Raw genomic sequence first — 26,932 nt, 5'->3', positions numbered from 1 at the left:
GGCTCTCATAGGGGGTGTGGGTTGGATGAGATGTTGGTTGAATGGGGTGTGGAGTGTAAGGGGTGTCGGCTGTTGGTTGAATGGGGGTTTGGTTCGATGTGGGTTTGGTTGGCTGTGTGTTCCCTGGACGGCAGTGACTGGAAGAGGCACGGATGGAACTGGGCATGGGTTGGGCAGCGTTGGATTGAGCGGGGCATCGCTGGACGCGGTGTTTGCCTGGATGGGTGTTGTGTTGGCTGCGGGTGTTGATCTGGCTGCGGGTGCCGGGTGCGCGGGGCCCTCTCGGCTGCGGGCGAGGCCCGGCCCCGCTCCGGCCCCGTTCCCGCCCCGGTGTCCCGGGCCCGCGCGGCGGAAGCGGCGGTGACGTGACCCGCAGGCGGAAGCGGAAGCGGGACCGTGCGGGCGCGGCGGCGGTGGCGGCGGCGGCGGCGGCGATGCTGTCGCTGGACTTTCTGGACGATGTGCGGCGCATGAACAAGCGGCAGGTGCCGGAGGGGCCGGGGGCAGGGGGGGAACGCCGGGCGGGCGGGCGGGCGGGGCCGGTCCGCCTGGCCGTGCGCGGGCGGCGGGGCCTGACCCACCCCCTTGCTCCCCAGCTGTACTACCAGGTGCTGAACTTCGGCATGATCGTGTCCTCCGCCCTCATGATCTGGAAGGGGCTCATGGTGGTGACGGGCAGCGAGAGTCCCATCGTGGTGGTGCTGAGGTCAGTGCCGGCATGCGGGGGCCTAAACTCCCAGCGGGTTTAACCGGGCCCCCCACAGCCGGGGGATCCCCACGGGGACGGCTCAGCCACAGCCCCAGCCGGAGCTCCTTGGGAATCCAGGCTCAGGAATAGCGAGGGAAGAGGGAGCGGGTAGGAAGAGCATCTCACCTCGCTCTGCCAGCCGTCTGGGAAGAGAGAGGGAGAGGGACTTTATACCCGGGCAGGGAGCAACGGGACAGTGGGGTATGACAGTGACAGCGCTGCCAGAGGGCAGGGTTACAGGGGTCAGTGGGAAGAAATCCTTCCCTGGGAGGGCAACAGGCCCTGACACTAAGAGAAGCTGTGGCTGCCCCATCCCTGGAAGTGTCCAGGCCAGGTTGGACAGGGCTTGGAGCACCCTGGGATACTGGAAGGTGTCCCTGCCCATTTCAGGGGTGGAACAGGGTGATCTTTAATGTCCCTTCCAACCCATCTGCGATGGTTCAGTGACTGTCCATTACAGAGGTGGTCCTGAGGTATACATTTGTCACTCTGTCACTGTAAGTTGTGGGTGTCACACACTGTCCTTACAGCAGTGCCTTGCAGTGGGTACCACCAGTGTTATCCCACCTTCCTGCTGCCTGGGGCAAATTCCCTGGGCTGCCATTGGGTGCTGGCACAGATATTGCACCTGCCCTGTGCATGGATGTTGCGACTGCTCTGTGGCCACACTGCCCTTTTCTTTGTGTTTCTGTGTCAGTGTTCATGATGTAGAAATGCTGTAATGCCATGACCAAGTGCTGCTTACCAAAACCCCCTCCTGATGAGGTACAGGGCAGCTGTTTCCCCCTGCTTCTCTCAGTGAGTAAGACAGGGGTGGTGAGGTCACATCCCCTCTCCAGTGATTGATCTGCTGTTCTCAACTGCATCTGCTGTGCTCTGTGAAGATAAAACACAAATGCACGCGGTACTTGAAGTTCATTGTTCTGTTTTGCATTATTTATGTGGAATTAGGAAGGATTAGTTGGTAACAATTGCCATTTACAAGACAGAAGAAAAATAACTTGAGTCGTGGTGCCTGAAATGAGATAATTAAGCAGAGCAATGAATCATTGTAACAAATTTTTGGCAAATCCTTTTGTCTGTTTCAGATGGAAATGCTTTCAGTGCTTTGTTTCTGAGGATAATCTGTCTATCTCTAAAAAATAAATTAAATTTAAAAAGGCTTCCCATTATTACGAAGCTGCCAGCATTGCCCTGCCAATGGTGAGCTCAGAAATCAAAAGACAGTGTTCATCATCAGCTCTTTGCTTATTAAAAAAACTTTTCCCTTGGGATGTGCTTGTAACACCAGGTACTGGCAGTGCTCTTTTCCCAGCAAATCCAAACTGCTCTCAGTAAGATGACTGAAAACCTGATTGCAGTAGAGGTTACACAGCTGCCCAGTCTCCAGGGTGGTTTTCTCAGAAGCTCTTCATGAGGGTTTCAGCCTGGTCTCAAACACTTTCAGGAAAGGAGTATCCACAGCTTCTCTTTACAGGAGGTTCTTGTGAGATTTTTCTTAAAGGGCCATGAAAACCTGGTACTGAGTGTTTAAATGTTGTTCAGTTTTTCCTCTCTTCTTTTTCAGTGGGAGTATGGAGCCTGCTTTCCACAGAGGAGATCTCCTGTTCCTCACGAACCGAATTGAGGATCCAATCAGAGTGGGAGAAATTGTCGTCTTCAGGATAGAAGGAAGGGAAATTCCTATAGTCCATCGTGTCCTGAAAATCCATGAGAAGTATGTTAAGAGTCTGGGGGTTCTGCTGCTGCTGTTTCCCTAACTGGTGTTCTTCATCTGCTTGGGTAAACAAGTGGGGGGGTGTCAGTCATGGAAATCCAGGTGCTCTAGGAGGTGACACAGGAGTTTCACACAGACAAAATCTGTCCTGCTTTGTTTACTTGTAAAGATCATCCAGTGCAAGGCACAAGCTGTGCCAGAGCCCTGGACAATCCAAACTGTAAAATCATGGCATTGTTAAGGTTGGAAGGGACCTTAAAGCCACTCTCATTCCACCCTGTGCTGTGGGCAAGGACACCTTCCACTATCCCAGATTGCTCAAACCCCATCTAGCTTGGCCTTGGACACTTTGAGGGATACAGGGGCAGGTACAGCTGCTCTGGGCAACCTGTGCCAGGGCCTGCCCACCCTCACAGGGAGGAATTTAATTATTTTATCCCATCTAATCCTGGCAGTGGGAAGCCATTGCCCCTGTTACTTCAGGGCCCTTGTTTGCAGTCCCTGTCCATCTCTCCTGGAGCCCCTTTAGGCACTGGAAGTGACACCACTGCCTGTCTCCTGTGCCATCCTCTCTGTCCCCAGCTGCTGTGCTGTCTGCTGTAGCATGGCTGTGTTTGTGTGTGAAGTGAGTCTTGTTTGTGGGGCACAGCTGTGGCAGAAGGTGTTTTGTGTGTAGTGTGTGTTATTTTAGAGCTTCTCTCTGTGGTTCTGGTCTTGGCTGTCATGCAGACTCAGGGTCTTCTGTCTCTCTAGAAGGTTGTGTTGTTGTCCTCAGAGTCTTTATGTGCTGTTCACTCTCAGCACTGGGGAGGCTGTGTGTCTGAAGGAATGGAGCAGGCATTGGTTTCATGGCTGATCAGGGCTTAGTTTTCCAAACAAGGCTTCCACTGCAGTCCTGAGCTTTCCTGTTTTGCTGGGTGGAACTGTGGCCTCTCCAGGCCAGTCTATAGGGATATGAGCCAACCCTGTGAGTTGTTTGAGTGAAAACTGAATCTAGAACTGAATCCCTGATTCTTCAAGGCATCCCTGGGAGGCAGCAGCTGGTTGGGCTCCCAACATCTGTTTCTGCTGAGTGAATGTTTTCTGGTGGGAGCTGGAGCTGAGCCAGGTGGCATCTGAGGATTCCTCTAGTCAAGACATCAGTGGGATGGAGAGGGTCCCTTTCCCAGAGCTGTTGGAATATCCAGACCAGTTGTCTGCTCCAGCTGAAGGATGACCAGCCTTGTGCATGTAAATACACAGCTGGAATGCTGGCTCTGAGGCAATGAAACAATGCCTCTCCCAGCAGGCAAAGCACATTCTTTGCTGTTGAGATTTATTCTATACCCAGAACTTTGAACAGTGTCAGTTTGCAAACTGTTGTTCTTTGGTACCACTGATTTAAAAATAACTTCAGTTTATGGGCTGAGTTTGACATCTGATGTTGCACAAGCATTTTTTGTGGTGTTGTGGGAACTCTTTCAAGTGAAATGCAGTTTTCCTCCTCCCCTGTTCTGTGCAGCATTTTCTCTCCAGATGTTGCCCACCCTTCTTTTTTTTGTGGCTCTATCTCAAGATATCAGGGTATCCACCACTATTTTTTGTTGAAATATAACAGGGCCATAATGCCAATCCTGGGAGGGTGAAACCATTTTACAGCATTTTAGGTTTCATTTAACTGAAACAACCAAACACAAACCTTATCTTTTTATTAGGGGAGATAAAGTGAAAAATCCATATTGCAACCCGAACCTGGGAGCAGTTGCTTCTTTCACTACTTCAAGAATAATTTTGTATTGCCAGTTTGGAAGTGAAAAGTCTCTGCAGAAGCTGACAGGAGTGTCAGAATATTTGCAGGAAGACAGAAACAGTGTTCTCTATGATTTTGGGGCAACTCAGGCTGCAGTTCACATCAATTTTGTGTCAGTGAGAAAATGTCTGTTATTTGCTGGCCTTTTCTTCTCGTTTCAGCCCAAAATTGAATTCATTCTTTATTACTAACATAGAGTCTGCATTCCAAATTTACTTAGTGGTTTTGGAGCAGGGTCACTCACCTCAGACAGCAGAGAAGTGCACCATGGGCTTCTCGTGCTGCATTGTGGCAGAGCCTTGACTCTGCTCAATAAGGTGCTGCACTCCCACACCATCACTCTTCAGAGCTAAACTGCATTGTCTGCACCTCTGGGGATCTTTATCTTTTCCCAGACAGTGCTTCTTGTTCCCACACAACAAGCCAGATGTGCTTTGGAGAAAGAGCTGTGGGTTTTTTCCCTTTTTCCTTTCCAAACTTCTCCTGTCAAGGAGACTCTTGGTGTTCATGCATGATGAAGACAGCCTGGGCTCCAAAGAACTGCCTGCTTTCCTGTTTGCATTCCATCTGTCATTCCTGTGAGAGCTGAGATTCAAGCACTGAGGATGCTCCTGCTCAGCACCTGCCTGCAGGTGCCACAGGAAGGTGACAGTGGCAAATCCCTGAGTAGTGCCATGGTCTCCTGTCCAGCATCTGAACAGGAATGGCTGGGAAAGAATCTATCAGCCTTTTTCCTGGTCAAAGCAAAGATTCATCTGCTCCTCAGTCCTGATTCTGGCAAGCTAATTCATCTCAAGATTAATTAAAGACTAGAGAGAGCAGGTAGTGATAATTTCCCTGCTTTCTGCAGGTTACAGTTTCAAGCACAGAGTCCTGGTTCTTTATGAACAGCCTAATTTCCTCTTTTACGTGGAGTATCAGGTCAGTTTTTCAGCCAATCTAATTTTTTGCCAACCAAAATACCTTTGCAGAGAGACATGGCTTAGTTTGCACTGGGACTATTTCTGCATAGCACCTTCTCTGCCTGGTTTTAACTCATTACTTCTGAGCTCCTTTTGGTATCTTCTGGCTCTTGCATTGGAAGATAAAAGCTATTTGATTGTTGCTGTCATTTGTGATGGACTATGTCATATCTCCCATCAGTTCTATCTTTTCCAGGCTGGAGAGTCCTGGTCTGTAGTTTTTTGTGTGGAAGTGGTTCCAGACCTTGTGAATAATTTCTCAGCCTTTGCCAGTTCTTCTCTCTGTTGCAGAAAAGGATCTGGAGGGCTCAGCAGTGCCCAGAGCATTCCAGATGTAGGCACACTGTGAGTTCATGCAGTGTCATTGTGGTGTTATTTGGGGTTTTTTGTCCCCCTTTCCTAATCAGTTCTTAGTCTCAGTTTGCTTCTGCCCACTGCTGAGTAGAGTTGTGTGCTTCAATCCCAGCCTCTCCTTTTGAGTGGTAGTAGGGAGACCAGAATCCAACATTTGTGTGAAGCAGGAGAAGCATCAACACAAGATGGGTTAAAAGCTAAGAGGCAATAGCTGCACCTGCACTAGAAACTTCTGAAACTCTGCTGGAGAGCTTGGCTGGGACCAGAATTCATTCTTCCCATGGCAGTTCTTTCCAAACCATCTGCTTTCTGCTGCATTTGACAGTTTCCCTCTTTTATCCTCCTTGAATTGTAGGACGTGGGTGCTTCTAGTGCCCTTGTGTTGGTCTCTCCATGCTTGTCTTAGAACAGCTTTTAACAACTTTCTGTCCTGCCTTACCTGACTGTCTTGCCTTTGCCAGGCAAAATGGAGACATCAAATTTCTGACAAAGGGAGACAACAATGCTGTGGATGACAGAGGGCTCTACAAGCAAGGGCAGCACTGGCTGGAGAAGAAGGATGTAGTAGGACGAGCAAGAGGGTAAGTGAAGTTGAAAATAATGGAGCTTTTCACAGTGCTGTCCCCAGAAACCATCTGGTCAATCCCCCCTTGCTGGGTTTTGGAACCTGCCTCAGTTCTTAGTTTGGCTTAAGCAAAGGCATTGAGGTGTGTCCTGAGGTGTTGGTGCTGGATGGACACAGATGGAAGGGTAGGTGGGTTCAGGCTTGATGGGAATTGTCACTGGATTTGTCCTGGGAGGCTCAGTGTTTGCAGGCAAGTGAAATCTGAGCCAGGCATAGGCTGAAACACTCTCTGGGCTGGTTGTCCCTCAGGCCCACTGCCACAGGGAGGAAGAAGTCACCAGCCCATTGACTGCAGCCCTCAGGATGCTTGAGTGACTGTCCCTCTGCACCCTGGAATAGTGTTTGTTTTAAGAAAACCTTTATTCTTGTAGATTTGTGCCCTACATTGGAATAGTGACTATCTTAATGAATGATTATCCAAAATTTAAGGTAAGAGCTCTTCTATTTGCTGCCTGCTTTTCCCACCCCAGCTATAATTCCTTCATGAGAACACAGGCAGAACCCTGTGCCCTGCACGTTTGCTGCTGTAGATGTCAGTGTGCACTCCTGTGTCTCCTCTGCTCTCTCTTCCAGTATGCAGTCCTCTTTTTACTGGGTTTATTTGTGCTGGTCCATCGAGAGTAGTCCCTTGCACTGAACTACCAGATGAAGGTGCCATGGATTTTTCTAGATGAACCTTTAAAGTAGCTGATGGTCCAGTGTACCAGGAGAAAGAAGAAAGCATGCATTTCAAAGCTTCGTGCCAGTTTGGCTTTGTTTTGGTTTTTACTGCTCAAGGGAGAATGTTTGTCACAGTATTTCCAATGGTTTGTCACATTTTAGCCTTTTTAGTGAATTTTTATATTAAAAATTTGAGCCAAAGTGTTTAGTGCTTGTACTTTGAAGCTGAGCTTCCTCTCCAAGTGCCTCTGGGATCGTGTCCTCAGTCTGTGCCTGGCCGGGCCAGTTGCTCCCTCCCTTGTGCTCACTGAACTGTCCACTGGTGAGTTGTGGCCATGACAGTTTTTTTCCAATTCAGAACTGGAATAAAGATTTTGCCTCTTGCCACGTTTTTTGTTATTGCCCTGATGAGAGCAGCCTCCTTGCCCAGGTTCTGGGGGATACCTGGGCTTTGCTGTTGCACACTCACTCCCAGAGCCACCATCTAACTTGTTCTCTCTCCACAGAGCAGTAGCAGCTGCTCCTCTCACCTCTTTTTGGGGAATAATCTGTCCTGAGCTGTGGATCATTCAATGTTTCTGTAAATCACACTGAAATAATCTGCCTAAGCACTGCAGAATGTTTGGGGTAGAAGATGGCAAAGGATTACTTGTGCATTGTGGCACGAGGTAACAGAAGGATTGAGATGGGAAATACCCACAGCTCTTTGACAGGGATGATTTAGCAGGATGCAATAATAAAAATTGCTTCGTTTTGGAAAAGGGTTTCAGGTGTCCTGTGAGCTGGCCACGTCTCACAGCTCACCTGAAAGCTACAGAGTGCCCTGGGATCTGAAATAAAAAACCCACTGGGGTCTGAAATAATAAACCCACTTGTCACCACTGCTTTTTTCTGAGCCTCTCATTCAGGCTTGTGATCCTGCTGGTGGAGGTGTTGTCAGAAAGAGCCCAGGGAGGAGGTGCAAGGCAGTGATGCTGCAGTTCATCAGCTTTTCTCCATGACTGCTCCAGGATTCCAGAGCATTGCAGATGGTCCCTGCAGCAACACACACAGCTTGTATAAAGCAAAAGCAGTCAGGAAAAGCAAGGACAAAACCTAGTGGGGTGTTTATGGCTGTTTGCAGTTTCTTGCACATGTCTCTCATTGGGTTTGTCAGGACTCTCCCATCTCTGGAGGTGAGTTGTGCCATTTTGCTGGTTTTGATGTTACCAGGTGCTTTGTTCCATATGTAGGATGAAGCAGACATCACCTGTAGGGCACTGCAAAGAGTCTACAAACAGGTCCAACCCCCAGCAGTGAGCCTTGAGCCTGTAGCTCTGAGCAATCAAAACTTCATAATAAAAATGGTAATAAAAGCTGTATCTCTTGCCCCCAGTGTTTGAGCCCTTGAGAGGAAAATGTGAATAAAGCTTCTCTTTAATTCTTGAGTTAAGGATGGGATGTTCTGTCAGAAGTCAAACCCAGGCAGCAGTGAGAGAGCAGAGAATCACTGAGAGCTGCTCTCACTACAGAGCACCTTCCTGAGGCATTTCTGCCTTTGCAACTCGTGTGGAGCCTGAGTCTGACCCTGCTTTGCCTTGAGCCTAAACAGCTTTTGTGCATAAATGAGTTTTACACACAAAGGGCTGAGTTGAGCCTGTCTGAAAGCTGCTAACCAACACCTCCCCATAAACACTTGCTGGGAGTGCTGCTGCTGCTGCTCTCCAAGTCCTCTCTCTTTCAGACCTTCTCCAAAATTCTGTGTGTGAAAGGAGTTTATTACTGTCATTGAGCTAATTTAATAAAAAAAACAAACAAACAAACAAACAAAAAAAAAAAACCTCAAAAGGCTGAAACACAAAGCAAGGAGCAAGGTTTAGCTCTCAAAGTGCTGAGCCTGCAGTTTTTTGGCAGGATCTCTCTAGAGGGTGGCAGCTGGTGTCAGGAGTCCCTGGGCTGGGGGACACAATGTGAGCTCTTGCAGGAGGGTGTGCCCTGCTCTCACCTGGTGCTGTGTGAAGGAATTGAACAAGAAATGCTTAAAAAATGCAGGGTGGTTGGGGTGAGGGGTTATGGGAGCTCCCACTGCAGCCCAGCTTCAGAGGCTTCTCTCCAGGCTCTGCAGGCACTTGAAGAACAGGAACAATTGCCCTAAACCAGGGGCTGCCATGTGGCATTTGGGCATTCATCTCTGCAGGCCCTGTTCTGCCTGTTTTCAGCTCTGTGCAGCTGGGAATGTGGCTCTGGTTTCCTGCAGTTGTGAAATGGGGAGCTGACTCCAGTTAGGCAAAGAATAATTTGGCAGTCAACCCCATCACAGCTCTAACACCCACCACCTCCTGTGCCACCTCCCATGCCAGCTCCCTCCTGCCTTCCAGCAGCACCTTTCCTGCCACAGTGGGATGAGGGAGTGTTGGGGATGAGCTTGCACAGGCTGGAAACTGGGGATATGGGGGCAGGATGACACAGAGCTGTTGCTGGCTCCATCCCCACCAGATTTATTCTGCTTTGCTGAGCAGAAAAGCCACGGAGTGAGCAGGATGTCTGGCTGGCTGAGTGCTGATGCTGAGGTGTTTGGGAGCACTGCTGAGCTCCCACAGAGCCAGAGTGGCTGGTGATAGAACTTGATGTGTTTATGTTTTATGTCAGTTTTATGCTACTTTTTTTTTAAAAGGTGAAACTGTCTGGGCAGCTCCAGCAAAGCCAGTGACACTGGAGGCTCTGGAAATGGATGGAGATCTTCATGTCACCACAGGAGTGGGATTTGCTTGTAAAGTACGTGGGTGTTGAGAGGTCTGGCTTATAAAGGAGGAAAAAAAAAAGAAGGAAAAAATCTGCCAGGGCTCTTTGCTCCTGTGTCTGTTGTGGTTGGTTGCAGCCAAACAGGGCAGGTTTTCTGTGAGCAATTCCAGTGCTTAATTACAGCTCAGTTACATCCTCAGTGCAGGGCACAGATTCCTTCACGGGCAGGAGCTGTTCCACGAAGCAAAGCCATGCTGGGCTCTGTCTGATGGCTGCTGCAGTTCCAGGGGGTGATTTTCTTTTTGTATCAAAGCGAAATGCATAAGCAGGAGCGTGATGGTTGGGAAGTGAGCTGTGAGGGGGGATGTGCTGCAAGCTGGAGCTCTGTGAGACAGAGGCTGTTTGGTGTATTTATGATGCTTTAGTGCACGGTTGTTGGTTGAACAGCAGTGAGCATCACGGTGCTTCATCCAGATCTGTTGCTGCTTATTGCTTTGCAGGGGTTCACAGGGCTCAGGTTTTGTCAGATGGTCAGCTCCCCACTGTTTTTAATGAGATTGGGTAATTTTGTGGTGATTTTTGTGCCCTTAAAATCAGAACAGATCAACTGTGTTTTTTTCCAAGGAGCATCTTCAAGATGAAACCTGGTCCATGCATGAAGACCACTCTTTGCTGAAGAAATGCACAGCACAAACAAAGTGTGCAGCTCCCAGGACAGCCCAAAAGTTGGCCAGGAGAAGGAGAAGAAACAGAGAAGGAAGAGAGGAGGTGCTTAGAGCACATGCCTTGGGGATGGCTCCTGTGCCAGGGCAGGGGCAGTGCACAGCAGCTGTTTGTGTGATCCACACAATGCCAGTGACTCAGTGGCTGAATCAGATGAGGAATGTCCTGGTTCCATCCCCCAGGAAGGTGCACTGGGGTGATGCCAGAAGGGCCCAGTCTGTGCCATTCCCGCAGTGTCAGCAGCTCAGGGTGGGAGTTGATGTGTGGTGGGTGACTGATCTGAGACTCTCTCATCTCAGGGAGAAGAGAAGCAGCACCCACACTGAGCTTCCAGCCAGCTGAACAGCCTCCTGCCCCTTTTAGCTCTCCTAGCCTCGTAACACTTTGGTCCCTTTGTCACCTGCACCCAGATTCTCACCTGCCAGAAGCCACAGGGCTCTGCCAGAGTAGATCTACCAGCCCGAGCATGTTGGATTCATGTGGGACACAGGGGCTTTCCTGAGAAATCTCCCTTGGTGGCTCCACTGTGCCCCAACTGGGTGGCTTTGCTGTGGATTCCTACTCTGCCCATCTCTGAGAGTCCCTCTTCACCTTTGCTTCTCCCTCAGTTTCTGTAAAAACCCACCAGCTCCATCACACACAGTCCTGCTTCCCCATGGAGCAGGACCTGCCTCTGTGTGCTGGCCTACTGGTTGGGCACATTGTGTGCCAAACCTTCTCCAGCTCATGGGGAATTTCATAAACTTGTTCAGTTCTAGCAGGTCCTGTGAGTGCCTGATCCAGCAGGGTTCCCTAAACCTCAGGGGGAAAAAAACATCTTCACAGTGAACTGTCTGAATAGGGATGGACTAGAAATTCAACCTTTGTGATTCAGAGCCTCTGTGATGCAGGATGGAGCAGATGCTCTCAGTCTCTTGCACCTTCTGCCCAGCTCCTCATCTTTTGACTATTTGTGCTCCTTCTGTTTAACATTTGAAAAACCCTTCCTGCATCTCTCTCTGCTGAATATCTTGGTATCACTTTTGTTTTCCAACCTCCCCTTTCCCTATAAAAACAGTCCTGAAGGAAAAATAATGTGGAGGAAATGGACTTCTCTGAGCCTTGATTCACTCCAGCTGGGATGTCAGATTTCTGCTGTATAATTCTGGCTGGGACACTTCTGAGCTGGGCCTGGGTTTGCCTGGAAGAAAACACGATTTTCTTCTCTAAGTCTTCTTGCAGAGCAGTTATTTGTATATGTCCAACAGTGTGGAGTGAAAGGGAGACCTCAGGGAAAACCACAGCTCATTTACAGCTTAAATGAAAATTGAAAATGAGTTGAAAACAAGATGTGCAAGATTTCAAATTTTATCTTTTATAAACAACAGCTATTGCCTGTGGATGAATCCCTGTAACAGAGGGATTTAATCTTTGTAAACAAGAGAAAAATGCATCAAAAGAGACCCTCAGGCATGTGGCAGGACCTGGCTTTGGAAAAATGGTGAAGAAGAGGCTGAAGCAACCTAACTGCTACTAAGAGTTTTATTGGCACAGGAGCTCTGTGCAGGAGACAAATGGGAGCATTCCAGGCCTTTGCTCTTTGTATTTGTGTTTTATTAGAGCCATCAGTTTTAGCACATGTTTGCCTGCCCAGGTGGGTATTTGCAGGGCCTGGGAAGCCTCAACTCCACAGCATGGAGTCTCTCCCTTGCCAGCCTGGCCAACTCTTTGGGAGGTGCAGAGTCAGTGCCAAAGGTACTAAAATGGGGAATTTCAGAATGATTTGGGCTGTAAGGGACCTTCAATCCCAGCCAGCCCCACCTCCTGCTGTGGGCAGGGACACCTTCCACTATCCCAGGTTGCTCCAAGCCATGTCCAACCTGGCTTTGGACATTTCCTGGGATGGGGCAGCCACAGCTGCTCTGGGCAGGGCCTCAGCACCCTCACAGGGAAGAATTCCTTCCCAGTATCCCATCTAACCCTGTCCTCTGGCTGTGGGAAGTTATTTCCCCTTGTTTTGTTACTCCAAGGCCTTGTCCCCAGTCCCTCTCCAGCTCTCCTGGAGCCCCTTCAGGCCCTGGCAGGGGCTCTGAGCTCTCCCTGGATCCTGAGCACCCCCAGCTCTCCCAGCCTGGCTCCAGAGCAGAGGGGCTTCAACCCTCAGAACATCTCCATGACCCTCTCTGGACTTGCTCCAACTGGTCCATGTCTTTCTTGTGCTGAGCACTCCAGTCCTGGATGCAAAGCAGAGAAAAAACAAAATGGGAATTGCTTTAAAGCCGTTGAACCAGGGTATTTTCAGGTTGGTCTGTTGCATTTGTTAGTGAGGCCCTTTTGGCTGTGCAGTTTTTACATCCATTTATTTTGCCTAGTTGTGGTTTACTTTCTTTTCCTGGTGAAATCCTGCTTTATCCTTAGGTACATTTAGAGGATTTGCTACTAGTGCCTGTTTCACAGGTCTCTTATTGCTCATCTTATCCCTACTTGGACAGGAGCTTGGTAAGGAGCAGAACACCCTAAGAGTAGACTTGGAACTTGTGGAAGGAGTTTGGAGGCTTATGGGCAAGGGATCATCCACCTGGATTTACCAAAGGCATTTGGCAAGGTCCCTCAGCAAAGGCTCCTGAAGGAAGGAAGCAGCCCTGGAACAGGAGGTGAGATCCTTACAGGGGAAATTGTTTGCTAAAAGGCAAAGAACAAAAGGGAAGAGGGAAGAGACTGGGTAATAAAAGAGATGAAGTTTAAATGTGCATAAATATGAAATAGTGCACAGGGAGAAAAACCAATTTTAACTCTATTTATGAAACAACGGGTTCCAAGTGAAGTGTTACCATCTGAAACATTGGGCTTGTTACAGATTGTGCTGTGAAAATGTGAAAATGTCAATTCTGTGGTCAGCAGCCATCCAGAGCAAACTGTGTGTGTCAATTGCTGGGGAAAACAGAACAAAACGACCCCTGCTCCCTCTGGCTGCAGGCAGCTGGAGATACTGAGGAGTCCTGGAGCTTTGAGGTGTTTTAGGTGGGAAGGGACATTCCTGGAGGGTGGGGGCTGTGCAGGGCTGCTCTCACCCAGCCCCAGAGGGTAAATCCTACAGAGAGGGGAGGGGATCTCTGTGCAGACCCTCCTCTGAGGGTCTCTCTGCAGATCCTTGAGGATATCACCATTGGCAGCTGCCATTTTCCAAGGAGTCACCTCTGGGGCTGCCAACATCTGCATCACCTGGGAAAGTTGGTGTGCTGACCTCTGCCAGCAAAACTGATTTATAAAGTAGAATTTCTACAGCTTTTTTTAAAATATGTAAGCTGGGAAGATTCCCTTGGAGACTGGGAAGGTGAATCTCTGCTGAGTTGGAGAGAACAAGTGGCAGAGAAGCACTGCAGTGTCAATTCCTGCCTGGAATGCTGGAAGTCCCAGCAGGCTCCTTGCTCTGATCCACTAAACTGGGAGGGAAAAAATCTACCACAAACCCCACCAGGATGGTGACCAAGTTCTGGAGCTCAGGTCCTGGTGCCCTTCCCAAGCAGGTCCTGGGTGCCAGTTATTTTCCCTAAAAATAGGAGCAACTCCTTAGTGAAGACTGGAAAATCCAGAAAAAATTAGGTTTATCTGTTGGTGTCTGAGGCTGGTATTTACCAAGGCTGCTGTGGAGGAAGGAATTGCTGTTCTGCCTGGTCACAGCCCTGCTGCTGCTCAGTGAGTGCTGAAGCCTTTCACCAGCTGTTTTCCAGTAAAGCCCCACTGGCTGCCCTGAGTTGTGCTCCCACTTGTAGCCTCCAACCCATCCCTGAGTAGCTGTTCTGGTGCTTTCCAGACTTGAATCAGGTTATGGGCTCACATCCCCCCCCCACACACCATGAGGTCAAGCCTTGGTACTCAGCAATTAATCTGACATCCCCTCAGTTTTTGAGGGTTTATGGTGGCACTGCAAAAGGGCAGGAGCTCCCTGATTTCCTTTTCCCAGCCTTTCCCAAGCTTGCTTAGCAGTGCCACTGGGATGGAAAATACCTGTTCCTCTGCTCCCACCCTGGCTGAGGTAACAGCAGCTGAAAAAGAAGGAACATCTGGCTGCATTTGGTTGTGCATCTAATTAGAGCAGTGCACAAGCCTTCATCCTGTTTGAAACCCTGCAGCTACCCACTGCTCATCCCAGTCCCTGGGGTTGCCTGTGAGGAGCACTGAAGGAGTGGGACTTAACCCTGCCACGCTTCAGTTGTTGCCATAATTGCCCAGGGCTCTTTCATCTGCCCTCTGTAATTGGGATCACTTTATCCCTGCCTTCATCCTCCCTAATCCTACAGGTAACCCTTCAGCTTGCTCTCCCTCCAGTGGAGGATTGCTGCTCAGCTTTCCAAAAAACAGGGGAAAGAGAAGGAGGGAAGGAGAAGCCAGACTCAGCTGTGCCAGTGCAGGATCTTCCTTCACATTCAGCACTTTTCTGGACCTCCCATCCTCCTCCTCCTCCTCCTGCCCTTCCTACACCCCCACCTTCTCCACACACCCCAAATTTTCATCACTCTGGCCACCATGGGTGAGTTTAAAACTGTTTTGAAGAAAAGGCTTAGGATAGTGTCCATCCATTTCAAGCTGTGTTTTGTCAGTGCTGTGAAAAACACCAATCATTTGTTTTGAAAATTTTAAAAGTTTAATAATAATAAAGTGGTTATAAAAATAGTGATATAACTAGAGTAATAAAAATTTGGACGATTTGGACTAGGACAATATGAGACAATAAGAGCAAAGAGTTATGGACAGTCTGGGTACCTTTTCCTGGGCAAAATAAGCCCGAAAAAGTACACACGTTAACAGAGGATTAACCCTTAAAAGCAACAGCCTGTTGCATATTCATACACCTCATACATGATGCATAAATTCCATTCAAACAAAGGATTCTGTCTGGTCAGTGTCAGCTTCTTCCTCTGGACCCTAAAGGTGTCTTCAGGGCTGAGCGAAGCAGGAAGAACTCGATGAGAGAGCAATAAATTCTTTTTCTCTGAAAGATTTAGGCGTCCTGTGGCTGCTATCTCGGTGCAAGTCCTCTCTTAAAAAAGTATCTTACATAGCATACTTTCTATTTTAACATTATGTCATAACCTAAAACTATATTTAACACACTACTTAAAAAATTACCACGGCGTAACTTTCTACGAGGTGGAAGATGGACGTGGGGAGATTTGGGGATGGGGATGGGACCCAGCGCTGGGTCTGTCCCATCTCCCGCTCTGCCCGGGCGCTAGGATGACCCACGGCGGGCACGGGCGGGGCCGTGCGGCGGTCCCGGTATCACCGGGCGGGGCCGTGCGGCGGTCCCGGTATCACCGGGCGGGGCCGTGCGGCGGTCCCGGTATCACCGGGCGGGGCCGTGCCGCGGTCCCGGTATCACCGGGCGGGGCCGTGCGGCGGTCCCGGTATCACCGGGCGGGGCCGGGCGGTCCCGCCCCGTGTCGCGGTCCCTCCCCGCCGCTATAAGCGGGCGGCGGCGGCGGGCGCGGGGCCCGGGCGGCGATGGCGCTGCGCTGTGTGCTGCTGCTGCTCTGCGGGGCCGCGCTGGGACCCGCCGTCCACCTCGACTTCGCCGAGCACCGCAGCCAGGCCGCCAAGATCAAGGTCAACCCCCGCGGCAACCTCTGGGCCACAGGTACCGGGCGGGGGACACGGGGACATCCCGTCCGTCCGGGGAGGGGGATGCTGGCAGTGCCGCGGTGGGCAGGGGTGAAGTCGCCTCCGCCTGCATCCCTGGGCAGCAGGTCCGACATCCCCAGCAGGCTGGCCGGCCTGGCATTCCTGGATGTGAGGTTCAGCATTTCTGTAAGCCCAGAGATCCTGTCAGCGGGAGCAGAGAGGGAAGTTTCCCAAAAATCCCACGTGGAGGGAAGACCTGGGGTTCCTGGGTTTCTCTTCAATCAGCTGGTTTGGGCATCAGGTCACTCGGTGCTCCCCGATGGTTCGTGCTGGTGCCAGCTCAGCTGGAGCCCCGTGTCCCCCCAGACACCCCGTGTGTGCTGTTGCAGGTCACTTCATGGGCAAGAAGAGCGTGACAGGCTCCCCGCACCTGGAGGCTGCCGAGGAGCCTGCAGTGCCCATGGTCTTTGGTCCCTCTCTCCGAGCCCTGCTGGAGGACATGATGGAACTGCTGACCCGGGAGCTCCTGAAAATCCTCTTGCAAGAAAGGTTGCTGGATGAGAACCAAGGGAAATACGACCTCACTGGCCAGGTGAACATTTACTTAGCTAGAGGGAGATGCTGAGAGCAGAGCAGAGAGGTGGAGGAGCTCTGCTGGAGAGGGGAGCACCTGCACAGCTGCTAGAGGTGCACTCACCCTTCTTTTAACCCTCCTTAAACCACTTCTTAAGACCAACCCTAAAGGGAGAGAGGAGAAGTGTCCTGAGGCTTGTGCCTAGCTGGGCAGTGACAAATAGTCCCAGGTGCCTGGGAAGGGTGTGAGGATGAGCCAGTAACTCTGCAGTGGTGCTGTGACAGCAGTGGTGTCCAGGGCTTGTTCATAAGCATCTGGGTCTTCCTCAGCCAGGTGCAGAAGAGGATGGTGAACCCTTTTCCAAGGACAGGGAAATCCTTTCTCCCTCTTATTTCCACAGCAGGAGACCAAGAGAGGACACCGTATGTGAAGGGAAAAGCATCTGTCAAGCAAAGAGCTTTGGCTCTGTGTCACTGTGGTTGGGATCCCTGGATGGTGAGGGCACAAAGTCTTGCAGAGAGTAGCTGTGCATTGCTCCTGCTGCTGCAGGGTGGTTTTGGGGAGCAGGGAGAGGGCAGGAGCTCCACTGGTGCCGCTGTGTATCAGCAGACCCTCACTGTGGCTTTTACCTTAGAGCTCACTCAGCTCCTGGTGGAAAACCTGCCCCTGGGAGCAATGCACAGGCACAGATCCTCAGGCAGGATGTAGAGATTGAATTGCTCAGTCCAGAGATGGAATTTCTGCATCCATAAATAGAATTAGTCTGTGTGGCTCTGCTTGTCTGTTGCCTCCTACACCTCCCTGGTGTCTCACCCTTTCCAGTCACTGCAGGAAGTAACTGGGAGTCAAAGAAGGGTGAAATCCTCTTAGATCAGTCCCACCTGTGCTGTCCCCTGAGCCAGGTGCCTTAGGAGCTATCCAGTAGCACTGCATGCAGGTAAAGCTATTTCTGCTGGGCAGGGCTTGCTCCTCCTTGGCACAGGTGGAGCAGAGTGGCAGGGCTGAGAGCCTGAGAGCCACTGATTGCTCAAGCCCCTTTTGGGCTCACTTCCAGCAGATTAGGTTAAACTGGTGCATTCCAGAGAGCTGTTCCCAGAGGGCTTTCCAGAGTGAAGATACAGCTGGGCATGGCTGAGGGCACCAGCCCACCCCACTCCCCGTGCAGGGTGCTGTGCTGGGCTGCTGCAGTGTTGGCACCTCGGATGCAGCTGGAGAGGAGGTGAGGGCTGTGGAGGCTCTGGACCCTTCCCCAATCCCCCCAGGAACCTCTGAGCAGGAGGGCACTTGTTGAGAGGACAGGAGAGCTGGTAGATGTGCTGCCCTGCCTTCTTTCTGAGCGTGGTGTGAATTTGTAGAGCCGCTCCCTGGGGCTCTCCCCTGCATGGCAGAGCTGCTTCTCTCTGCTCACGTTGCAGATGTGCCTGTGCAGAGGCTGCCTGGAGTGCTGCTGCTGTGCCACAGGCTCCAGCTGGCTGCCAGAGTCCTGCCAGCCCTGCCAGTGCTCATTCCCAGAGCTCGGGGGGGGCTAGCCAGGTGTGGCACTGGTGCCGAAGCCCTGCTCTGCAGGGTGATTTGTCTGTGCCCATGCAGGTGCTGGTGCCTCTCTAGGGCAAGGTGGCATGGTGTGCTCACGTGTGGCATCACAGCTGGGCTGCTTGATGTGAAACTGGCTCCTGCCCCTCACTTTCTCTCCCCAGAGCCTGAAGCCTCTCCTTGGTCAGTGCTCTGGTCCCCTTGGTCACCTTGCTGGCTGCTGTTTCTGCTTTTGCTCCTTGGGCACCTTTGAGCACTTCACTTGCCCAGCTCCTGCCCTCCTGCTCCTTTCTCCCACCCATCCCCAGGGCACCCTCACATCTGTGCTGCTGTGGCTGTTACAGACCTGCCTCTGAGTGCTGTCCACGTTGTGCTGTTCTGTGTGACCTTACTTTTCCTTGCTCTTGTGGTTGTCACAGTGCCAGCCCAAATTCCTGCCACCCTGACAGCTTTCCCCCTCAGCCTGGCTGCTGTTGGACCCTGGGTGTCAGCAGCCAGCCTGAGCTCCTCTGTGTGCCATGTTCCCACCTTCCTCACAGCCTTCTCATGGCTCTGCTCTGGGAAACTCCCTGTCCATGCCCTGCTCAGGGTCTGTTGGCTCCATCTCCACTTTCCAGCCTTGTGTGCAGTCAGGGTTTGGCTCTCAGCATTCTGGGTGTTCACAGTGCTGCCTCATTGCTCTGGGTGACAGATTGGGCTGGCAGAGGGGGATCCTTCCCATCCTTTGTCATCTCCTGGGCTGTGTGGCATTGACTCCCCAGGATGCAGAGACCATGGAATGGAGCAGCTCCAGGGCTGGGGAGAGCCCTTCTGCCTGAGGGCAGCCTCTGCCCTGCAGGACCTGTGGTCAGTGCCAATCCCACAAACCCTTCTGTGACCCTTCCCTGCCATGTTTTCTGCCTCTCTTTGCCTTCTCACATTCTCTGCTGAATGAGGCTTGTGGTTATTAATTGTTACAGTGGTGTTGTGGGTCCCAGGATGAGGTGAGAGATGAGAATTGACTCCAAGTTCTCAGAAGGCTGATTTATCAAATTAAAAGAAAATTATATACTAAAACTATACTAAAGAAAGAGAAAGGAGACATCAGAAGAAGAATGATAATGAAAACTTGTGACTGACCAGAGAGTCTGACACAGCTGGACTGGTATTGGTCAACAGGGAAAAACAATTGACCTGAAACCAGTCAAAGATGCACCTGTGGGTGAGCAACCTCCAAACCACATTCCAAGCAATCAGGTAATTATTGTTCACATTTCTTTCCTGAGGCTTCTCAGCTTCCCAGGAGAGGAAATCCTGGTGAAGGGATTTTTCAGGAAATATGTCAGTTCCAGAGGCTCTCCCCTGGAGCTCCACCCGGGGGCTGCTGCCTCACTGGGATGAAGTTTCCCTCACCCATCTGAGTCGTGGTTCAGCTGTTGGAGCACAGATGGGAAGTTTCTTCCTCTGTCCTTCTCATGTGCCACTCCAAGCCACCTCTGCAGGTGCCAGGGGGTGTTTGTGTACTCTGCCCCAGGGCCCCAGCAGGGGTGGTGGTGGTGGGGCTGTGTGCATGACCCCCTGTCTCACTGCCTTTTGTTTTGTAGGAGACAGGGCTCTTAACAAAGGTGCTGGAGAAGTACTTCTCAAACTGAAGAGGAGCATCTGGGGAGGATGAGGTCTGCAAGGTCAGCTGTGCCTGCTGAACAGGGGAGAGCATCGTCCCTGTGGGTTCCTATGGCAACAGCACTTTTGTTTATTCTTCCTGAAATATTGTTAATAGTGCTGGGGTGTGGGAAAGTGGAGCCTCCCTGTGTGTTTTGTGTTTCCTTGATGTCTGATGTGCCTGTGTGAATAAAACTGGTTGTTTGCACAGATTCTTCCGTGGGGGGAGGAAGGCAGAGCCCCAGGGCTTGAGCAGGGGGAATGGGCAGTGGGAGCACCTTGGGCAGGGTGAAGGGAAGCTCCCAACAGCTCTGAGAGGTTGGATTCATCCCTGCAGCCTCTGCTCACTGAAGGAGACCCTGACATGGTAGAGCAGCACACTTGGGTGAGCTGATCACACCACTCTCTCATCCTGGAGCATTTGGGACCCTCTTTGCTGGGAATGGTCCCAGCAAAATCTTGTCCTGGCAGTGGTGGGATTGTGGCTCAGAGTCCTGGCCTGTGGCACTGCAAGGTGAAGTGCAGGCTCCTTGGCCATCAAACACTGCTCTGGCTATGAGGCTGCTTTGTGAGGGTGGCTCAGTGCTCCCTCACCTTGTCCAGGACACTCACAGGGGCAGAGGTCAGCCCTGGGCCCTTGGTTGAGCAGGATGGCAGGAGAAGGGAGCTGGGGCTGAACTGGGTGGTGGAACAGTCCCATGGGCAGACTCTGGGTCTGTTCCTTCTGAAAGTGCTGCTCACAGCTGTGAGATGTGAGCTGTGGCTGCCAGCCACTTGTGGGGGTCACAGAATGGGGTGGGTTAGAAGGGGCACCTTGTTCCAGGGGCAGTTCCACCATCCCAGGTTGCTCTAAGCCCAGTCCAGCCTGGCCTTGGGCATTTCCAGGAATGGGGCAGCCACAGCTGCTCTGGGCACTCTGTGCCAGGGCCTGACCACCCTCACAGGGAGGAATTCCTTCCCAATATCCCATCCATCCCTGCCCTCTGGCACTGGGAAGCCATTCCCTGTGTCCTGTCCCTCCATCTCTTGTCCCCAGTCCCTCTCCAGCTCTCCTGGAGCCCCTTCAGGCCCTGGCAGGGCTCTGAGCTCTCCCTGAGCCTTCTCTTTTCCCAGCTGAGCAGTTGTGTCAGCCTTTCCTCAGAGCATCTCCATGGCCCTGGGGATGACCCCAGGAAGAGCAAAGCCTGGCAGCAGAGCCCAGAGTGATGCCATAAATGAAACCATAAACTTTCAACCTCTGCTCCCCCCAGTTCTGGTGCTAAATTCATCCTGACCCTTTGATCCCACAGGGGGAGAGCCCTTTGCCCAAGAGCAGGAACCTCAGAGCCACCTCACACCAAGCCAGGGGATGATCCAGCATCTGAAGGTGCTGAGAACTGGTAGAGGGATCAAAGCCATGGTGGGAGACCTTCCCACCATGCTCCCTGTCCTCTCAAGGGTAGTTCAGATCCTGTGGAGCCTCCTCTTCCTCACTGGAGCAGCACCTTGAGCCTCCCCACCCTGCTGGTGAGCAGCCCAGCTGTGACACCCCCTGTAGCTGCTCCCTTTGTGGGTCCTCCATGCTCTCCTGCCCCCCAGCTTTGCTCAGGAGGTTTTCCCACTGTCCTGCAGCCATTCATGCAGGAATCCTTCCTCTCACATCTACTTCTTGCTGTGTTCTGGGCTGTGGGTGACCCCCAGCTCACCTTTTCATCAGCTGGAGTAAAGCTTTGGCTTCAAACTAATTATTAGCAAGAAAAATAATGGCCCTGTGGATTGTGTCTGGCACTGGAGGAAGCCAGATGCCCCTCAGCCAGCAGTGTGAGGGACAGACTGACAGCCTCAGGGGGTTCCTGCCTTGCTGTGTCAGGGGACCACCCTGTCCAGCTCACAGGTTCCTGGCCATGGGGCACCCAGGTGAGATCCTCATTCTGCCTCTGACCCAGCCAGACCCTGTCCAGCTGTCTCTCTGTCTGTCTGTCCCCAGCCCCCCACCACTCCTCTCTGGGTTGGGATAAAGAAGGGTGAGGTCACTTGTTAACTGCTGCCATGGGCAGAACTGGCTCACCTTGGGGAATATAAGATTATTTATTATTTAATTCAAGTTTAAGTTTATTTATTAATTAGTTTAAGTATTTGATTCAGGTTTTGGGAAAAAAGAACAAAAACATTTTCACACCTGGAGAAGGCACCTCCCCTCCCCTTTGCCAGGCTCCCTTCCAGCCCCTTTCCTGCTCCCTGATGTCCCTATGGGTGACATCTATTTATCCCTCACAGGCAAAAAACTAAAATCACTGTTCAACCCCCAAATCACTATTCCCTCTTGAGTTTAGATTACAAACTGAGAGGGTTAGGAAAGTTTTTGAGGGAGCTCATAATTTTTTGGCAGTTTGCTGGCTCTGCCCTGTCACCCACCTTTCTGACCCTTACCTGCACAGGCTCAGCATGATGTCCCATCACTCACCAGGTCACCTTCTTAGGAAAGTTCCAGCACCAAAGCTTTGTGCCCAAGCTTAGAAAATGAATAAATTTTTCACTTTGGGTTTTTCCCCAGCTCTGATTTGTTTCTGTCACTCCTCTGGGTTGAGGCTCACTCTCCATGCTGCTGCTGGGGCTCAGGTCCTTGCTCGCAGCTGTCTGTGCACACTGCAAGCAGAATAGAAGTTAATTTATTGTCAGTTAATTCAAGTGTTTGATTCAGAGATGCAATGAGGACCCTGGGGGTCCCTGGGATGACTTTCCTGGGGTGTTCACACCTGTTACATGTTTCTTTGGAAGCCCTGAGAGCTCATGGACAGCTCTGACCTTTGCTGTTCCTGGGCTTCCCCCATAGCCTCAGGCTGTGGCATGGCCCCAGGGGTGGGAGAAGAACATGAAGGGAGATAAACAGACAAAATCACCTTCTGTGGTGGTGTCTGAGGGTCCCCAGGATGAGGTGAGAATCTTGATTCCATGTTTCAGAAGGCTGATTTATTATTTTATGATATATATTATATTAAAAGAAAACGATACCCTAAAACTCTACTAAAGAAAGAGAAAGGAATGAATAATAAAATCTTGTGACTGACCAGAGTCTGACACAGCTGGACTGAGATTGGTCATCAAGCAAAAACAATTGACCTGAAACCAGTCAAAGATGCACCTGTGGGTGAGCAACCTCTAAACCACATTCCAAGCAATCAGGTAATTATTGTTCACATTTCTTTCCTGAGGCTTCTCAGCTTCCCAGGAGAGGAAAATCCTGGCGAAGGGGTTTTTGAGAAAATATCCCAGTGACAGCCTTCACGAGTGACATTTGTGTCTGTGGCCGTGGGGCTGGCTCAGAGCAGGAGCTGGCTCGGAGGGATGTCGGTGAAAGCACAGTGCCACCACTTGGTGTCATTGCTGTCCCAAGCTCGGGGCAGTGCTCGCTGACAGGGGACACTCCCCTGCTGAGCTCTGGCGAGGACAGCAGCCCCGGCTTGGGTTGTTCCCTCCTCTGGGGTGCTTGGAGACCTCTTTTCCAGAGGAGAGCAGCAAGGCAGGCAGGGAGGGAGGCAGGGAAGCAGGCTGCCATCAGTCAAATTCCATTGCCATGGTAATTGGTCATTAATTAAAAAACAATTCACATGGAACCAATCAAACAAGCACCTGTTGGTAAAAAATGTCCAAGCCACATTCCAAAGCAGCAAACACAGGAGCAGCAATCAGATAATTCTTGTTTTCATTCCTCTCTGAGGCTTCTCAGCTTCCCAGGAGAGAAATCCTGGGCAAAGAGGATTTTTCAGAAAATGTCCTGGTGACAGGAGTCCCCATCCCTGGAGGTGTCCAAGGAATGATTTGATGTGGCATTCAGTGCTCTGGTCTGGTTGGCAAAGTGGGCATTGGTCACATGTTGGACTCAATGGTCCTGGAGGCCTTTCCCACCCTCGATGACCCCGTGGTTCTGTAAAAAGGCATACCAAGGCTTTTCCTGGTGTTATGACCTACCAGCTCACTTTTCCCTATCACTCACCAGCCTCTGGAAAAATCAGACAGGTAAAGGTGGCACTGAGAGGGTGGTGGGACCTTCAAACATTTAACCAAGGCCAACTTCTGCTCAGCCAGCCCCAGGGATCTGTCTCTTGGGCTGGCCCTGCCCAAACCAAACCTTCAGGGGCAGTAGGATGGGATAAAGCTCCTGCAGTGCACACAAAGAACATGCTGGAGAAAACAACCTGGGTTATTCCTGCCTCAGGCAAAGCCAAACCCATCTCTGGGATTCCTTTTCCTCAAGGACCTGAGTGTACTTTGTGGGTGATGGGAAAGGCCAGTGTGCCCCTCAGGGTGAGAACAGCCAATAAATTCAATTGTATGAAGTTAGCTGGTACATAAGGCTGTGTGTTGTCACTTCCACAGGCCCCTCGTGCCACCAGGCACCCCACAGCTCTGTCTGGGTTTGGGCACCTGAACCTGACACCCCTCTGACCATCACATTGACTAAGGATGAGCTTTGATGAAACTGGACAAGTGCAGTGGTGATGGAACAAGAACTGGCTTTAACATGGAACAAAGCTTTGCTGCCCTGAATGACAGCAGGAACCCAACATCATGGTCAAAAAGAGCTCAAAATGAGGTCAAAATGAGGAAAGGTGTCAGGGTCCTGGGGAGTGTGGAACCTGGCACACCACCAGTGAAGGGTAAGGGCTGCCTGCTGCCCTCGTTTTACTGGGATAAAGTGAATTTTGCTCTCAGTAGCTGGCCCAGTGCTGTGGTTTGGACTCAGGACAAGAATAATGTTGACAGCACAGGGATGTTTTGGCTGTTGCTGAGCTCACTCCAAGTCAAGGACTCCTCAGTGTCCCACGTTCTGCCAGGGAGGAGCTGCCAGGGAGCTGGGGGAAGCAGGACCAGGGCAGCTGAGGGATGTTCCACACTACAGAGCATCCCACCCTCTCACCTTTGCCTTCAGGACTGGATCTGAACCTGTTCCAAGTGTTTTCAAGCCCAACCCAGCAAAAACTGGCCCAGAGTGGTGGCACTGGTAAGGGAGGCAGCAGCCTCCAGCATGGACTTGGGGAGCAGCTCCAGCCTGGTCATGTTGCTGGTGTGGGAGGCACCAACTGCTCCAGAACCTGGATCCAAGTGCCATGGGAAGGGATAAGGGAGCTCCCCACAGGGCAGGAGGACTTGTGGGAGTACTTGCCTGGGACTTGGAAAAAGGGAGACTCTGTTCTTCTTGCCTGGGAACATTTGTGTGGCAAGCCCAGCCCTTAAAAGATCCTGTCCTTTGATGGAGGGCCAGCCTCCCTTTCCCTGGAAGGATGGAGACACCTACCCTGAAAGGTTTTAGGGAACAGCTCTGCTGGGAGATCTGTGAGACTGTGGTGGGAGGAACAGGGCCTTCAGCCTCACAAAAACTCTGGTGGGTGACTGCTGAGGGCCTCTGGTTCAACCTCTCCCTCCCTCCCAGCAGGACTGGCACCAGCTGCAGGGCACAGCCCAGGGTGATGTCTGGTGGGACAGGACCACAGGGAGGGAAGAGCTCTGTTCTCTTGGGGTGATTTTGTAAGGGTGTTTTATTCCCTGATTGTCTGCTTTACACCAGAAAACAGCTGCTGTAGATTTAAGATGGGCTCAGGGCTGGGGCCAGGACTTTGGGCTCCTGTGTGATTTTGGTTCAGTCTCTCTCCAGGCTGGGCTGGGGATGCTGCATTGTTCTTTCTGTGGGATTAGTTTTAGCTAGCTTCAAGACAGAATTTTTTTCCCCCTTCCCTTCCCTTCCCCTTCCCTTCCCTTCCCTTCCCTTCCTTCCTTCCCTTCCTTCCCTTCCTTCCCTTCCCTTCCCCTTCCTTCCCTTCCCTTCCCTTCCCTTCCCTTCCCTTCCCTTCCCTTCCCTTCCTCCCTTCCCTTCCCTTCCCTTCCCTCCCTTCCCTTCCCTTCCCTTCCTTCCCTTCCCTTCCCTTCCCTTCCTTCCCTTCCCTTCCCTTCCCTTCCCTTCCCTTCCCTTCCCTTCCCTTCCCTTCCCTTCCCTTCCCTTCCCTTCCCTTCCCTTCCCTTCCCTTCCCTTCCCTTCCCTTCCCTTCCCTTCCCTTCCCTTCCCTTCCCTTCCTTCCCTTCCCTTCCCTTCCCTTCCCTTCCCTTCCCTTCCCTTCCCTTCCCTTCCCTTCCCTTCCCTTCCCTTCCCTTCCTTCCCTTCCCTTCCCTTCCCTTCCCTTCCCTTCCCTTCCCTTCCCTTTCCCTTCCCTTCCCTTCCCTTCCCCCTCTTGAAATGTTTTTGGCTTTTCTTATTTTTCCTTTCAGCCCTTCTGGGAAGGCAGCTCCTTGGAGGGGCTGCACCAACATGAGAAAGGACATTAAAATCCACCAGCCAGGGCTGCTTTGAGGAGAAGACCCACACCAGAAGTCCAACAGGTTCCCAGCTGCTCCATGAATTCTTTTCTCCCCCCTCCCCAAAGAAGATCAGTGAGGTGGGGTTGGGGTGCAAGGTTCAATTTTTTTTTTTTATTTTCCTGTGCTTTGCAGGTATCTTGCTTTGATAATGAACAGTTTTGCTGGTTTTTGGGTTTTATTTTTTCCTTCACTTTCATCCCCTGGTATCCATTTCTCTGGCAGAAGAAAGAAGAGTTACTGAAGCCCTTTCTCCTGAGAGGAAACACTCATTCCAGGGCATTCCCTCCTGACATTTGTTTCCATGAAGCTTTTGTGACACCCAGAGGTGGCAGAGAACACACAGAGGAGACCTGGCCAACCCCAAATCTGCCTTGGATATCTTCCACCACAAAGTTCACTCTGCTGATCTGAGATCTGGAAGCTCACAGCCCTCAGGAGCTGGTGTGAAGGGATTCCAAGGCTGGCAGGGAGATCTAGGACAGATGAGTTTCCATGGAAAAATGTTTGTTGCTTAAAATTGGCCTGTAATGCAGGGATTACAGGAGAAAGCTCTCTAAGCTGCAGCCAAGGATGAAAGTGATGATTACCACACAGTGCATCATTAACAAGCCCCAGCAGAGCTGGGAAAAGTTCAACTCCCTGGTGCTTCCATCCAGCTGGCAGGGAGGGCTGTTATCTGTGGGGACAAGGTTCCCCAGGCTGGGACAGTGAAACCCCACAAATAAATAATGCATCCCACAGCTAATGCCCTTCCTGAGACCCACCCAGGGCAGAGGAGCTCTGTGGGGTGAGGGAGATGCTCTGGGATGAGCCTGCAGGGGCAGTTTGGGAGCTGCTCTCTGAGGGAGAGGAAACACCTGTGAGAGGTGCAAGAGGGAGCTGACATTGTTCCCCTCTCCTCCCAGCTCCCAGGGATCAGCTCAGGACCCTCTCCTAATCCCTCCCCACATCCCT

At 51.4% G+C, this 26,932-nt stretch overlaps 2 protein-coding genes across 6 annotated transcripts; both read left to right on the top strand.

Moving 5' to 3' along the window:
- The first annotated feature begins 356 nt into the window (after nucleotides 1–356).
- SEC11A (SEC11 homolog A, signal peptidase complex subunit) lies at nucleotides 357–16,427 on the top strand. Of its 5 annotated transcripts, none has more exons than XM_059858059.1 (7): nucleotides 420–485; nucleotides 597–706; nucleotides 2,316–2,465; nucleotides 6,032–6,151; nucleotides 6,567–6,624; nucleotides 12,771–12,932; nucleotides 16,290–16,427. In XM_059858059.1, the coding sequence occupies exons 1-6, from the start codon at nucleotides 435–437 to the stop codon at nucleotides 12,903–12,905; spliced, it is 624 nt and encodes a 207-aa protein (XP_059714042.1). In that variant the 5' UTR covers nucleotides 420–434; the 3' UTR covers nucleotides 12,906–12,932; nucleotides 16,290–16,427. The 5 variants fall into 5 exon arrangements, with proteins under 5 accessions (XP_059714040.1, XP_059714042.1, XP_059714043.1 ...); XM_059858060.1 differs by lacking the exon at nucleotides 16,290–16,427 and adding an exon at nucleotides 14,580–15,277; XM_059858057.1 differs by lacking the exon at nucleotides 16,290–16,427 and having other exon boundaries at nucleotides 357–485; nucleotides 12,771–15,277.
- On the top strand, nucleotides 15,753–19,856 carry NMB (neuromedin B). The gene is made up of 3 exons (XM_059858063.1): nucleotides 15,753–15,916; nucleotides 16,290–16,492; nucleotides 19,591–19,856. The coding sequence occupies exons 1-3, from the start codon at nucleotides 15,784–15,786 to the stop codon at nucleotides 19,636–19,638; spliced, it is 384 nt and encodes a 127-aa protein (XP_059714046.1). The 5' UTR covers nucleotides 15,753–15,783; the 3' UTR covers nucleotides 19,639–19,856.
- Nucleotides 19,857–26,932: the final 7,076 nt, after the last annotated feature.

Source organism: Haemorhous mexicanus, chromosome 13 (genome assembly GCF_027477595.1).
Source record: "Haemorhous mexicanus isolate bHaeMex1 chromosome 13, bHaeMex1.pri, whole genome shotgun sequence".
Lineage (NCBI taxonomy): Eukaryota > Metazoa > Chordata > Aves > Passeriformes > Fringillidae > Haemorhous > Haemorhous mexicanus.
This window is presented reverse-complemented; position numbering and strand designations above follow the sequence as displayed.

Coding starts and splice junctions, on each gene's coding strand:
- SEC11A (XM_059858059.1), top strand. CDS start 435: ATGCTGTCGCTGGACTTTCTGGACGATGTGCGGCGCATGAACAAGCGG. Junction 2,466..6,031: donor GTCCTGAAAATCCATGAGAA/GTATGTTAAGAG, acceptor TGCCTTTGCCAG/GCAAAATGGAGACATCAAAT. Junction 6,152..6,566: donor GTAGTAGGACGAGCAAGAGG/GTAAGTGAAGTT, acceptor TTATTCTTGTAG/ATTTGTGCCCTACATTGGAA.
- NMB (XM_059858063.1), top strand. CDS start 15,784: ATGGCGCTGCGCTGTGTGCTGCTGCTGCTCTGCGGGGCCGCGCTGGGA. Junction 15,917..16,289: donor CGGCAACCTCTGGGCCACAG/GTACCGGGCGGG, acceptor GTGCTGTTGCAG/GTCACTTCATGGGCAAGAAG. Junction 16,493..19,590: donor AATACGACCTCACTGGCCAG/GTGAACATTTAC, acceptor TTTGTTTTGTAG/GAGACAGGGCTCTTAACAAA.